The following is a 13,894-nucleotide window of genomic DNA, read 5'->3' on the forward strand; positions in this document are numbered from 1 at the left end:
GGTGCCAGCTCTAGGGGAAGGCTTTCTCTCTCTGTTGGTGCTACGGGAATGTTTTTGTCATCAATCTTCCCTTGGTCAAGAAGCTTCTCAGCACAGGGACCAAAGGACATGCTTTGCTCCCAGCACTTCTTTCTCAGTAGCATGAGGTCCCTCTCTCTGCATGCTTCTCTCTCCTTTTATCTCCTGTAAGATAAAAGCTGATGCAGGCCACACCCCAGAGAAACTTCCCTTAAATTGGATCAGGGCTATGGCCTGAAGAAGGGTGTTGCCTCCCACCCTAATCCTCTTTAATATAACCTAATCTTGCCTCATTAGCCACAGGCAGAGATTAGGATTTACAACACATAAGATAATCACATCGGATTGCAAAATGGTGGACAATCACACAATTCTGGGAATCATGGCCTAGCCAAGTGGATACACATTTTGGGGTGACACAATTCAATCTATAACAATGTCTATCCCCAGGTTACCCTCTTGAAAGTTTGTATCAATTTACCGTACCATTAACACAGCAGGAATGTCATTACCCTACGTCCTGTCCAATTACAGGTATTGTATTAGTCTTTTTAATCTTTCTCAATATGATAAAATGTTACCTCGCCATTTTAATTTGAAGTTTTTCGATTGCTAACTAGGTTGGTAACTTTTGTTTACTGGTCATTTGTATTTCTGGTTTTGCCTATTAATGTCCTTTGCCTATTCTTGATTTTGTAAGAGCTATTCTTTTTTCCAGCTTGTCACTCTTCTGGTAATCTTTATGCTGCTGGGTTTGTCTGTACAGAAAGTCTACATTTTTTGTGTTGTCAAAACATCTGTCTTTTTATTATAATTTTACCTTTGTTTATAGCCCTGGCTGGGTTATAACGTGGGGCTCTATGGGGCAGCTGCTGATGAATCATGCTTAGAAAGATTACCTCGAAAATCTTAAACTTTAAATGTTTTACTCTATTAGGCCAACCTTTTCAACTTTTCACACTCTCACATTCACTATTCCTTTTTCACCTCTATACCAGGGCATCTCAAACTGGAATGTGCACACAAATCACCTGGAAATCCTATTAAAATGCAGATTCTGATTCAGTAGGCTTGGAGTGGCACCTGAGACTCTGCATTTCCAACACACTCTCGTATGATGTTGATGCTGTCCCTGGTCCACATTTTAAATCAGGTACTTCACACCTTCATTCTCTGATTGGCTCTTTCCTGAGTTTACTTCCTTTCCTATGTAGCATGAACTCCAAGAGCCGCTTTTCCAACTGTATCTCTCAAGTACTCTTCCCTTTGCTTTTCTGTAATGACAACACTGGCAATCTCCACCCCAGTATCGACGAAGCCACCTATCTTCTCCCATCTCCAGCCACAACACCACTAAAGAAAATCATCTAACTGCTATTGACTCTATAACAAATCTATGATTCCTAGTCAGACCAGCAATCCTTCAATTTGTTGCTACTCAGTTTCCCATTCCTTAGGGTAACTTTGCCTAAATTTAACTGATCTCCTCAAGCCCCATCCCCCATCCTCACAGACTTCTTTCCCAATAAACAACAATGAAAGGAGAACCTCTCCGTATTATCTACTAGACGTCACATTTAGCATAGTAACTGCTGCATAGCTTTAAAAAAAAAATCTACTGAAAAACCCAACAATGTCATATTAAGTTTTTCCAGTTCTTAGAAAGTTCTGTATAAAGGCATATGAGTTAAACTGGATTTATTTATTTAACATCTCCTACAGCTTTTTTTTTTTTTTTTACAGGTCTTACTATGTGCCTGCAAACCTTACTTAAGTGAGTACAATTATTATTTCCATTTTACAGACCAAAGAAACTAAGGCACAGGGAGGTGGCACAGACCCTTTCAGGGCAAAGAATAGGGACTCAGACCCCCTGGCACCAGAGTCTGAGCTCATAACCACGATGCTCTGAGGCCTGAGAATCACAGGAGGCCTCAGGGCTTCCTCAGGGCTCAATTCTAGGAACAGTGTCCGTTAATTGCAGTAAAGGGGCAGCAATCACTTTAGCCTTTCTCAACTCTTGCTTTTTAAACACACTCTTTGCTGGGCTTTACCCAGAGAAATTCTTTTTAATTCGTCTGGGGTGGTACTCAGACATCAGTATTTTTAATCTGTTAATGAAGAATGTGTTCCCAAATCAATGGTTTTCAAACTTTCTGTATTCACTGGTCCCACACTGCCCCGCCAGGGCTTCTCAGATTGATTGCTGGGTGTGTGGGTGTGGGTGTGGGGGGGGTGTGGGTGTGGGTGGGTATGTGTTTGTGTGTGTGTGGTGAAGTCCTTATTCTCCGCAGTGCAGACACAGCGCACCCCATGCTTCCTTCCAGAAGGAAGCATATTAGGAAAAGAGAACTGAAATTGCCTTACCAAGTACTGGAGGGGAGCGTCGGATTTTCAACAGTGGCTCTGCTTTCTCCAGGACATTTCCTGATTTAAATTTAACTCTGCTCAAGTTCTATCTACGTATAAATTTGCCGGAAATTTTTCTTGAATTCACACTTGACAGCACTTAAAAATTCTAAACGACTGCAGCGCAATGCCGGAGAGCCTACCCGACGCGGCTGCGCTCGCTGCTGTGCTGATCGTGCCGGCGCCGGGAGACCCGGGAGGAGCCCTCTCGGGCTCGGGGCGCCTGGACTCTCGCTGCGGCCAGAGAGCCACCCAACGCCAGCGCCCCCTCAGCCGAGGGCCCTGCACCTCCCTCGGGGGCCGGAGCCGCGGCCGAGTGGACGACGCGCTTCCAGGCCGGGGTGCTGAGAGAGGCTGAGACCGCGAGGGCCAGCTCGGATCTCCAGCAACACCTCCCCAGGCCGTCGCGCACCTAGCCCGGCGCGGCGCATGCGAGCGCTCGCCCAGGTGCGAAGGCGGCGGAGCCGCCCGGCCGCGCGAGTCGGCCCCGCCCGGAGCGGCCCCCCGGCGCCTGAGTGGGCCGACGTGACATCCGTCAGGCGCCAGGGGCGGGGCCTGGGCGCGCCCGCCCCCTGGCCGGGCTATAATGTCTGGCCCCGCTAGGCGGCCGCCGGCGGGTGGAGTTGCGCGCCGGGGCCGGGGTGAGGTTGAGGGCGCACGGGGCTGGGCGCAGCTGCTGCAGCTGCCGGGCGGCGGCGGGCCGGGAGAGGGCGGGCGGAGGAGAGGGAGGGAGCGGGCGGGACGGAGGACTCCGGAGGCTGCGGTGCTCTTGGTCACCGGTCGCATTGCTAACTCCCCAAGGTGTCTCTTCCAACTTTTACTGCCTGAGGAAGCAGGGAGCGTCAGTATCAGGGAACCCTGAGACTTGAGTCCTGAGCCCGAGCTGTAACGCCCCCTTCATCTGTTCTCAGCTTGATTATATTTTTATTCATCTCTAGAGCATGGACTTCGCGCGCCTCTGGTTAGGGCTGCTGCTTCCTTTGGTAGCTGCTCTGGATTTCAACTACCACCACCAGGAAGCGATGGAAGAGTTTTTGAAGAGTGTTGCCCAAAACTACAGTTCTATCACTCACTTACACAGTATTGGGAAATCTGTGAAAGGTAGGGTCCGTCTCGTGCGCACTTCCCCAAATCCCCAGTCCTCCCTTCCATTCATGAAATATGCCTTAACTTCTTGTCCCCTCTCCATGAAGCTACTCTGGGGGGCTCTAGGCGGATAAACCAGTGCCTTTTTGTTTTTTCTCCTTTTGTTTGTTGTTTTGTTTTGTCAGGGGAGTAGTAAGAAGTTTTGAATTTTAACTTCTCCATTGTAGTTCCCTGTCAGTGAGTCCTTTGCATTATTGGAATTCTGCCTTTTTGGATCTTGGAGACATTGGTTACCTGGGATCTATATTTTAGTTCCTTTTCAAGATAAACTCCTGAGAAAGTCCGTGTATCCATCTCAGGTTTCCCTTTTTGTTGGCTTCTTTAAATATGACTCAGACAATTAGTATCCTTTCTTCAAGTTTCTTTTAGACTAAAATAGTACAGTTCTGTTGGTAAGATTTGTGTCGTATAATTAGCCCTACGGTTTCAAGTTGGGGGTGCGAGAGGGCAGTGACTCTGATACTGAATAAAGGCTATTTTTTTTGTTGTTTGTTTGTTTTTAGTTTATTTATTTGGCAAGGCAATTGCTGGATAATAAGAAATATACCTTAGACTCAGTGATTGGTAGTGTCCTCGCATTTTCACGATTATCATTTAATTCTTTTACATGTTTTAATTTAGAAATTAAATATACTAAGTGGAGGTGGCACAGTGGTTAAGAGCTCAGGCTGCTAACCAAAAGGTTAGCAGTTGGAATCCACCAGCCGCTCCTTGGAAACCCTATGGGACAGTTCTACTCCGTCCTGTAGGGTCACTGTGAGTCCGAATTGACTGGATGGCAACGGGTTTTGGTATATACTAAGTAATTCTCATTTTTATAGACAGGGAATTTGAATTACAGAGAACTTAATATTTTGCCCAAGATCACCCAGATGGTGAGTTTTATAACGAGGTTTGGAACTCAGATCACTTTACTTCTAAGCTAAGATGTTTGGGGGACAAGGCAAATAATTTTATCTGATTTTATTATTTCTTAATCCTCTTTTATTACATTAATACTCCAAAGAAGCTACCAGAAAATGTAATGCTTAAATCAAAAGATTGATAGTTTATGTGATTTGGGTCTCAACTTTTTGTAAAATGTGTTCAAATACTACCTGGATTTTAGCTCTGAGTTTTTGAGCCAATTGGGAATCTCTTTATTACCATATTTTAAATCATTTTTTGAAAATTAAGGTCATAGTTTTTATATTAAAAAAGAAGTATTACCTAAATATACTTATGTGCAATGCAAAATAAAAACCCTGGGCTGCGTGTGTAATGGTACCTTTGTTTTTAAATAACATTATCTAAGAGTTGGTGCCAGAATTTCTCTGTTTTGCTCTGTAATCCAAAATTACAGAGGTTGGGTGTGTGAGAAATTGTATCCTGAATCAGGATATATATTCAACCTTTTGAAATAATTTTCCTTTAGGGCTAGAGTAGAGCAATTAAAAAAGAGGTAAGAATACTAATTATATTAATAAAGGAAATACGGAACACAACTAGCTTGAGTTATTGTTCAGTCATCATTCAAACCACAAGATGATGAGGGTGTTAATTTTAACTACTGAATGACTTGGTAAGTTTTGGTGTTTTCAAGCATAAAGTGCTTGTGAAAGAAAGTTGGGGACTCTCCTTCCTAATGGGAACCAGCTATTCTGATCTATCCAGTCTATCAAACCACATTAAGAGTGAAAGCCAACAGGCTTAATTTTTTAACTTGCGTGCACTGTTGTGGTTGGTTAAAGGATTGAGGGGTTGTCACGTAAAAATAAAATCTGACATTAGTGGTTAAATGTTTGTGTTGAATATATTATTCTAAATATCTAGTGAAATTAAGAAAAATCCCAGATCTGCCATTAGATTCCAACTGATAGATTAAACTGTACCCTCTTAACCAGGAGCCAGTTGCCAAAGTGTCATTGCATGTTAGGTTGATAATCAAGAAATAGTGCTCCTTTGTGGATGCTCATTTTCATTCGGTGGGCAGTTTTCCTCAGCCATCTTGCTCTCTGGTATAGGATAAGTTTGCTTGGCAACTCAGAATTTACCATGGGTGTTATTTCTTTTTCTATTATGAACGTGGGCAACTTTACCCAGAAAAGAAAGTAACATTCCTATTTGGCCAAATACATTCTTAGTTTTTGTAAATGCATATCACATCCATTTCTATTGTTGTAATCAGGGATTATATACTGCATCCCCCTCCCCCCATTTAACATTATTCCATTACGTATTTCTGTGAATTGACCAAGTCTACCAATATGTTGGTACTTTATCCTCTTGATTATATGAATTTCCCCAGTCATTTAACCCTTTGGGGCATCTGCGTAGTTTCTGACTATCTCTCTTATAAACAGCGATGCTATAAAACCACTGATACATGTCCTGAAATTAACTTCCATTATAATTGGTGAATTACATTTTTCACCTTTTTTATTTTGAAAATTTTGAAACCCACGTAAAAGTTGAACATACATATAACCTTTACCTAAACCAGTACCAGTTGCTGCCGAGTTGACTACAACTCATGGCAACCCCATGTGTGTCAGAGCAGAGCTATGCTCCCATAATGTTTTCAATCGCTGATTTTTTGGAAGTAGGTTGCCAGGCCTTTCTTCCAAGGCACTTGGGTAGCAGACTCAAACCTCCAACCTTTTGGTTAGCAGCCATTTGTACCACCCAGGAGCTTGAAAAAATTGAGACTTTTGAGGAAAATGCCACTACTTAGTGACTTAGTAAAGACAATCTTAGATGAAGCGAGAGAAGCAACTTAAAAAAAAAAAAGACAACTGAGTTGAAAAATCAGAAAAGATAACAATGTTCATTGATTCGTTCATTTGTTCTTTCATCCAGTGAAGGGAGCACCTCTTTTTTTTGATCCTGACTCCTTTGTCTAGGGGAATTTGGCACATAGCCAATAATCCATATCTGTTTGTTGAATGGATTGAATACTTGTTAAGTGAAAGTCATGTGGGACAAAGATATGTGCCATTCGCCCTCTGTCTTCAGAGTAGTCACCTTCCAAATACAAATGTATTTATTGTGGATTTCTCAGGCAAGTTTCTGTACTCCCACCCACCCAAAATGAGTTCTAAGACCATTTTGAATTAAATTGCCTACCACCTCTGTTTTAGGAATCTTCTCTCATTTCCTCCTAAGTCTAACCTTTATTTTTATCGAAATAAGGAAGGTTGCAAAGGGAAAGGGGTAAAAAATAATAATATCTATCTATTATGAAGTGTTTTCCATGAACTGGGTGTTGTAATACATTATACCTGAAGCTCAACAATTCAAAGTAGGCATTATCCTCATTTACTGAACAGGTCAAATTTGTCATGGAGACGATAAATTATTTGCCAAAGATCATGTAGGGAATAAGTGTGAGAGGGAAGATTCAGACTCAGGTCTACCCAGTTCCCAAGCAGAATTTTCTTTAAGAAACAGTTTGAAACAGATAGGGATGATTACATGAAGACTGGGGTACTGAGTAGGAGCCCTGGTGGTGCAGGGGTTAAGAGCACGACTGCTAATCAAAAGGTCGGCAGTTTGAATCCACTAGCCACTCCTTGGAAACCCTATGGGGTAGTTCTGCTCTGTACCATAGGGTTGCTATGAGTCAGAATCAACAGCAACTAACAACAACAACAACAAGGTACTGAATGGAAGGTTTTAGTCATGGTTTAGGCACATTTGACCTGAAAGCATATGTTTCTGCCAAGAATCTAGAGCTGTGCTGTCCAATACAGTAGTCACTGGCCACATGTGACTGTTGAGCACTTGAAATGTGACTAGACCAAACTGAGATGTGCTAAGAGTGACGTGAAGCTGTAATAATAATTTTAAAAAAGTAAATTTCATTAATAGTGATTTTATATTCATTACACATTGACATTGAAATGATAACATTTTGGATATGTTAGGTTAAATAAAATACTTTAAAAATTAATTTCACCTTTTTTTTTTTTTTTTAACTTTTATTAATGTGGCTACTGTTGTTTTTAGTTGCCGTCGAGTCTATTCCGAGTCATGGCGACCCTATGTGTGCAGAGTAGAACTGCTCATAGGGTTTTCAAGGCTGTGACCTTTCAGAAGCAGATCACCAGGCCTGTCTTCTGAGGCGCCTCTGGGTGGGTTCCACCAGCCTTTCAGCTAGTATTGAGAGCTTAACCATTCACACCACCCAGGAACCCACTTACATGTATGAGTTGCATTATATTTTTATTAGGCTGTACTAATCTTGAAAGCAATATATTTTTTGTAATTTTTTTTCTAATTACAAAAGGATTTCAAGTACATTTTAAAAATTTGGAAGATACAACAAAGGACCAAGAAGAAAATTTCACCGGCCAGAGGAAACATTTGGTAGATTAGAATCACACGAACGCACTGTTTTGTGCCTTTGCACCCACTGAGCCAAATATCTTGTTTGTTTACCTGTGCAAACATGTTTCTAAAGCTTAATCTTTAATCCCTGCTTTGTGTCCTATCAGGTGTTTTTGTTTAACCTATATCTCACTGATGGATAGTTTGTTTCTAAAATTTTCATGTTATAAACAATGCTGTGGTGAACATCCTTGCAGCTAATACAACCAAGTTGTCAGAGCACAAGCTTTGGAACCACAGTGTTTAACTTGTGTATAGTTTTGTGGTAGGTTAAAGAGCGAGGAGTTGCCATGTTCGAATTTTAGGTTATTTTGTAGCTGTGTGGCCCTGGTCATTAGAATGATCCTAGCACATAGTAAGTGCTACTATTACTATTACTATAATTATTAGCGATGCATTTCCAAAAAGGGAAGTATTGGGTCTAAAGCAGTTTTAAGTATTTGATACATATGACCAAATTGCCTTCAAAAGGATTATTATACTGATTTATCATCTCATAAGAAATAAATGTTAAAAATAAACTCTTCTACTAAAACAAATACTAGTCATAAATCAATATTGGAATTAGTGGCTTGAAAGGTTACTGTAGTAACTGTTTCTCATTGTTATAATTAAAGTATAAAGGACAGTTTCTTTCTCGTGCTTTTTTCTCTAAGAACTCTCACTTCATGTATTCATTCAACAGATGTTTATTGAACCCTCTGCCAGGAGACTTCAGAACTCTCCCTAGACTGGGCTTAGGTTTTATTATGCCCCTCAGATTTTAAGAGGCAGGTACTGTGATCATGTGTACAGATCTTTCCTTGTCTACTGCCCTTGGCGAGATGGATTTTAGCCTGTCATTTGCCTTTGGAAAGGAACATTGTATATAAAATGTTGCCTTGGTTTTCTCTCACACTCTGCTCATTTCCCAAGTTTGCTTGAAATCCTGTATAAAATGCTTATTGTAATGCAAGTATTGACATACTAAAGATTAAACATCAAGAAAACCACTAAAATCTAGGAATTTCAGGCATCGTACGTATGCTTGTGATTTAAAGTCATATTGGATTAACAAGCCTTTCCCCTACTCCAGCTTCAAATGCAAAGTCCCTTTCCGAGACACGTGACTGATAGCAGCCTTGTTTTATGACCATTCAGAGTTTCTTAAAGACACTGCCTTTTTTCTTGTAAGGAAACAATTTAGATTTCCCCTATATTTGTCGTTGTGAAATTTTAAAAGAGGAAATTGAGACAGACTATGCAAAACTTAGCACAGAATTTGACTCTGCTTCTTATATGTGGTAACTTCTATTATTCCAAGTCTCAAATATATCTAAACGGCAATAGTTTAGGAGTAAGTGGCGTTTGAAAATTTTTCAAAAATAATGATGGCACTCAACATTAAGTGAGTCTCACTATCTGCCTGGCACTTTACACGTGTCTCACGACATCATTTTTTTTTTTTTTTAATGGTACCTTAGATGAAGGTTTACAGAACAAAGTAACTTCTCTTTAAACAATTAGTATACATATTGTTTTGTGATATTGGTTGCCAACTCCACGACATGTTAACACTCTCCCTTCTTGACCTTGGGTTCCATATTACCAGGTTTCCTTTCCCCTCCTGCCTTCTAGTCCTTGCCCCAGGGCTGGATTGCCCCTTTCGTCTCGTTTTGTTTTATGGGCCTGTCTAATCTGTGACTACAGGGTGAACCTCAGGAGTGACTTCATTACTGACCTAAAAGGGTGTCTGGGGGCCATACTCTCAGGGTTTCTCCAGTCTCTCTTATGCCAGTAAGCCTGGTCTTTTTTTGTGAGTTGGAATTCTGTTCTACATTTTTCTCTAGCTCTGTCCAGGACCGTCTATTGTGATCCCTGTCAGAGCAGTCAGTGGTGGTAGCCAGGCACCATCTAGTTGTACTGGACTCAGTCTGGTGGAGGCCGTGGTAGCTGTGGTCCATTAGTCCTTTGGACTAATCTTTCCCTTGTGTCTTTAGTTTTCTTTGTTCTCCTGCTCCAAATGGGGTGAAACCAGTGGAGTATCTTAGATGGCCGCTCAAAAGCTTTTAAGACCCCAGACTCTAGAATGTAGCATCATCAAAGTAGAATGTAGAACATTTTCTTTATAAACTATGTTATGCCAATGGGCTAGATGTTTCTCACGACTCAAGTCATCGTTCTAACAATGGTATAAAGAGACAGTTGTCCCCAGTTCACTGTGAACAATCGCGATTCAGTGAACTGTCCACAGCTAGTAAGTGACAGAGGGGTCACTGGAACCACAGTCTGTCTGATATCAAAGCCTGAACTCTTAAACCTCCTTGCTATAAGGAAAAGCTTTTCCAAATACCTTTATCTTATCCTTTACACCCCCATCCACAACTCTCCCCCTTGATTTAGGAAGAGTTGACAAGCAACCTATATCATCCAAGTAAAGGCCTGTATTAAATACGTTTCATGTGCTCTGTGATTACCCGTGGAATTCCTTGATCATTTTCCAGGCTTCACAGTTTCATCCAAAGCAGCTTGAATTCAATCTTTTGTTGTAGAGTTTGACATTTTTTTTTTCTGTATGTCAAAACTCTTTGATTATGAGGCAAAAGGAGAAGGCTGGGATTCTGGTTTGCACATTTATGAAACACCCACCAAACTGCCATCTTCTGTGAGATTTGGAACAGTGGTTCTCAATAGCAGTACCTCCCCCAAGGGAGAGTTTTAGGAATCGGGGGAGGTTTAGGTCATAACTTATAAATCATTCTAGGAGGGACATTTAGTAGGCTTGAGTCAGGGTTGTTACCTGTCAGCAATGCATGGAATAGTCACACATAATGAATAATTGTCCCCCACAATTTTCTAATGTTGACCATAGGTGAAAGACCAGCTTACAATTATGTCTGAGCCCAAAACCAAACAGTTTTTACATGGTAAAGCTGTATTTTATTATAAATTAGTTCCTTTTATTTCTCCTTGATATCCAGTTTGAACATTGTATCGATCTTTTTGAAATGACATATGCAAGTGTGTTTTATTTTCTATTTATTTTAGGCCAGCATAGTACAGGAGGTGTTGTTCAATATTGGATATGAAAAGAGAGACATTGTCTAATACAGCTGAGAACTATTGGTCTAAAATCATAGATATAGAGAGCGAAAAAGGACCTGCTTATGTAGCCAGTATCCAGAAGGGCTTAGTTTCTGTTCTTAATCAGTGAACATGTGTGTCTGGAGTGTCTGAAGATAACACCACGGTGATAGCAGTGTCCAGAGTTGAGAGATGATAGTTGTCATCAGCCCTGTTTCTTCATTTCACGTTTGTGTGTTTAGAATGCCCCATTCTCTAAGAGTACTACAAAGTAAGAAAGTAAGATATAAAAAATCTTAAAGTGAAATTTAAAAAAAGAAAAAGATTATATCGAATACCAACCTGCTTTTGGGTTAGGGGGAGGAGATCAAACCCTCCTGTCTAGTGATTTAAAACAATTGACATTCCTCCCAGTTCCCTGGCAATTAAATGCAATGCAGTAGTAGTTTGCTGAGAGGTGAATAAGTTCTAATTTGAGTTTATGTTAAAATAAAACAGACACAAGTAGCACATTAAAAAAAAAATTTTTTTTTTTTGTCTTTGTTTTGAGAACTGTTTCACGTCAGATATTTTAAAAGTAAAAATTTCTGCTTTGTGACCCTTCACATAACATACCTTCGTCAAGCTCAACTGGAGGGTTTAGTCTCAATGACATTGAAAAGATGCTGCTGCAACTTCAAATAAGTTGCCTTCACACGAGCTCCACACACTTACCGTGAACTGTCTCAAAGCTGAAGATAAAGGCCTTTGTGGTGAGAGTGCAAAGGCACTCATGATAGTGCTTCTGCATTCAAAAGGTTTACCCTATCACAGCTTTTGGTAGAAGAAACCAATTAAGTAATCCTTCTGTTTGTTTAAATAAAGAGCTTTCAATTCATTCCTTATCCACTTTTTTTATTTCTCTGGTAGGAGCCTCTCTGAGGAAATTAGAGCCACATTTCAAGATCACAGTTGAAGTAACATGGACTGACAGCTATCCAAATATATAACTAAGACTCCTTTCCTGCAAAATTCACAGATATGTGAATCCATTTGCTTCTGAAGGGTCACAAGCTTGAGAATCCTATGGAGTGCAGTTCTACTCTGCAACACACATGGGGTCACCATGAGTCAGAATCAACTTGATGGCAACTGGTTTGGTTTTTTTATGAAGCAAGTAAACAGTTCAGTGTAACGGCGTGTAAGTTACTCCAGCAATCCTACCTGATGGCATGAGAGTGGGAAATTTGTTTTGTTAATCACTGCATTCTCGGTGCCTAGATCATAGCAGTTTGAAAGAATGTTGTATAGAAAGAAAGTGCTGTTGAAGGAACAATGGGAGGCTGGTTTAAAAAGTGTGGACAGAGAAGCCCTTCTGGAGGAGATGGTAGATTTGAACTGAGATCTGAAACGTGAGAAGGAGCTATGTCTTAGTTATCTAATGCTGCTATAACAGAAATACCAAAAGTGGATGGCTTTGAAAAACAGGAATTTATTCTCTCACAGTCTAGAAGGCTGGAAGTCTGAATTCAGGGTACCAGATTCAGGGGAAGTCTTTCTTTCTCTGTTGGCTCTGGGAGAAAGTCCTTGTCATCAGTCTTTCCCAGCTGAGGAGCTTCTTAGTGCAAGGACCACAGGTCCAAAGGATGCACAGTTCTCCTGGCACTTGTTTTTTGGTGGTATGAGGTTCCCATGTCTCTCTGCTCCCTTCTCTCTTTTATATCTCAAAAGAGATTGGCTTAAATTGTGGATTAATCTTGTAGATTGAGTCTACATAACTGCTGCTCACATTAACATAGAAGTAGGATTAACAACACATAGGTAGATTGCATCAGATGACAAAATGGTGGACAGTCACACAATACTGGGATTCCTGACCTAGCCAAGTTGACAGATATTTTGGGGCACGCAGTTCAATCCATGAGAAGCAGGCTCTTCCAGGCTAAGTCAGTGTGCAGAGGGGGCAGCAAGTAGACAGGCCTTGAGGTGGAGAGGGTTTGCTGTATTCTAAGAATCAAAATGAGACCAGTGTAGCTAAAGCATAGTAATCAAGGGAAGAGTGATATTTAAGGAAGCTGGAGAAATGTTCAGAGGACAGATTATAGAGAGCCTTATAAACCAGTTCAGACATGAGGAGTTTGAATTCCGTTCTGAGAATAATGGGGTTTCTGAGAGAACCAATAAGGGGTTTTAAGCAGAGGAGTGATGTAATCTGATGTTGTTGTTAGCTGCCATCAGGTCAGCCCCTGACTCATGGTCACCCCAAGCACAAGAGACTGTTGTGATCCATAGGGTTTTCACTGGCTGATTTTCAGAAGTAGAATGCCAAGCTTTTGTTCCTAGGCCATCTTAGTCTAGAAGGTCCACTGAAACCTGTTCAGCATCATAACAACAGGCAAACCTCCATGGAAAGACTGTGCTTAAGGTGTATTGGCCAGGAATCAAAGCCAGGTCACCCGCATGGGAGGTGAGAATTCTACCACTGAACCACCACTGCCCTTAATCTGATGAAGGTTTGGAAAGAGACCATTTGACTGGTGAATAAAGAATTAATTAAAAGGAGCAAGAATAGAAGCAGGGAAAATAATCCAATTATAGTAATCCAGGCAAATGTTGATGGTCATGATTAAGATTCATATTAGAAATGGAGAGAAGCAGAGGAATTAGAGATTTGTTTTGGAACTTGAACCAGCAGGATTTGATAAGGGATTAGATGGTGGGGGAGGGGTATTGGAGTAAAAAAGAAACATCAAGGATGACCTTTAGGTTTTATGCTTGAGAAACTGAGTGTATGGCATACTATTTACCCCGATGAGGAAAACTGGAAGAGGACAGGTTTGGGGTAAAATCAAGAGCTCTGATATAGATATTTTTGTTTCGCTTATGTTTTCTGTTTTTAAGTGTAAAATAC

At 40.9% G+C, this 13,894-nt stretch overlaps 2 protein-coding genes across 17 annotated transcripts in view; one reads left to right on the plus strand and one right to left on the minus strand.

Annotated features, from left to right (window-relative positions):
- The first annotated feature begins 3,027 nt into the window (after nt 1-3,027).
- Nucleotides 3,028-13,894, plus strand: part of CPM (carboxypeptidase M) — a 78,098-nt gene continuing 67,231 nt past the window's right edge. Inside the window, exons 1-2 of one of the 2 annotated variants that reach the window (XM_064283912.1) lie at nt 3,028-3,068; nt 3,366-3,528. In XM_064283912.1, the coding sequence (XP_064139982.1) occupies nt 3,369-3,528 (160 nt within the window). In that variant the 5' untranslated portion in view covers nt 3,028-3,068; nt 3,366-3,368. Of the gene's footprint in view, nt 3,069-3,162; nt 3,529-13,894 lie in introns of those variants that run through there. The other variant, XM_010598717.3, reaches the window with a different exon arrangement.
- The window catches only part of MDM2 (MDM2 proto-oncogene), a 128,016-nt gene continuing 123,490 nt past the window's right edge, over nt 9,369-13,894 (minus strand). For all 15 annotated transcript variants that reach the window (XR_010321813.1, XR_010321812.1, XR_010321811.1 and 12 more), the window contains one exon: nt 9,369-11,268. The gene's annotated coding sequence lies outside the window, so the exon portion shown is untranslated. The remainder of the gene's footprint in view (nt 11,269-13,894) is intronic.

This window comes from Loxodonta africana, chromosome 4 (genome assembly GCF_030014295.1).
Source record: "Loxodonta africana isolate mLoxAfr1 chromosome 4, mLoxAfr1.hap2, whole genome shotgun sequence".
Taxonomy (NCBI): Eukaryota; Metazoa; Chordata; class Mammalia; order Proboscidea; family Elephantidae; genus Loxodonta; species Loxodonta africana.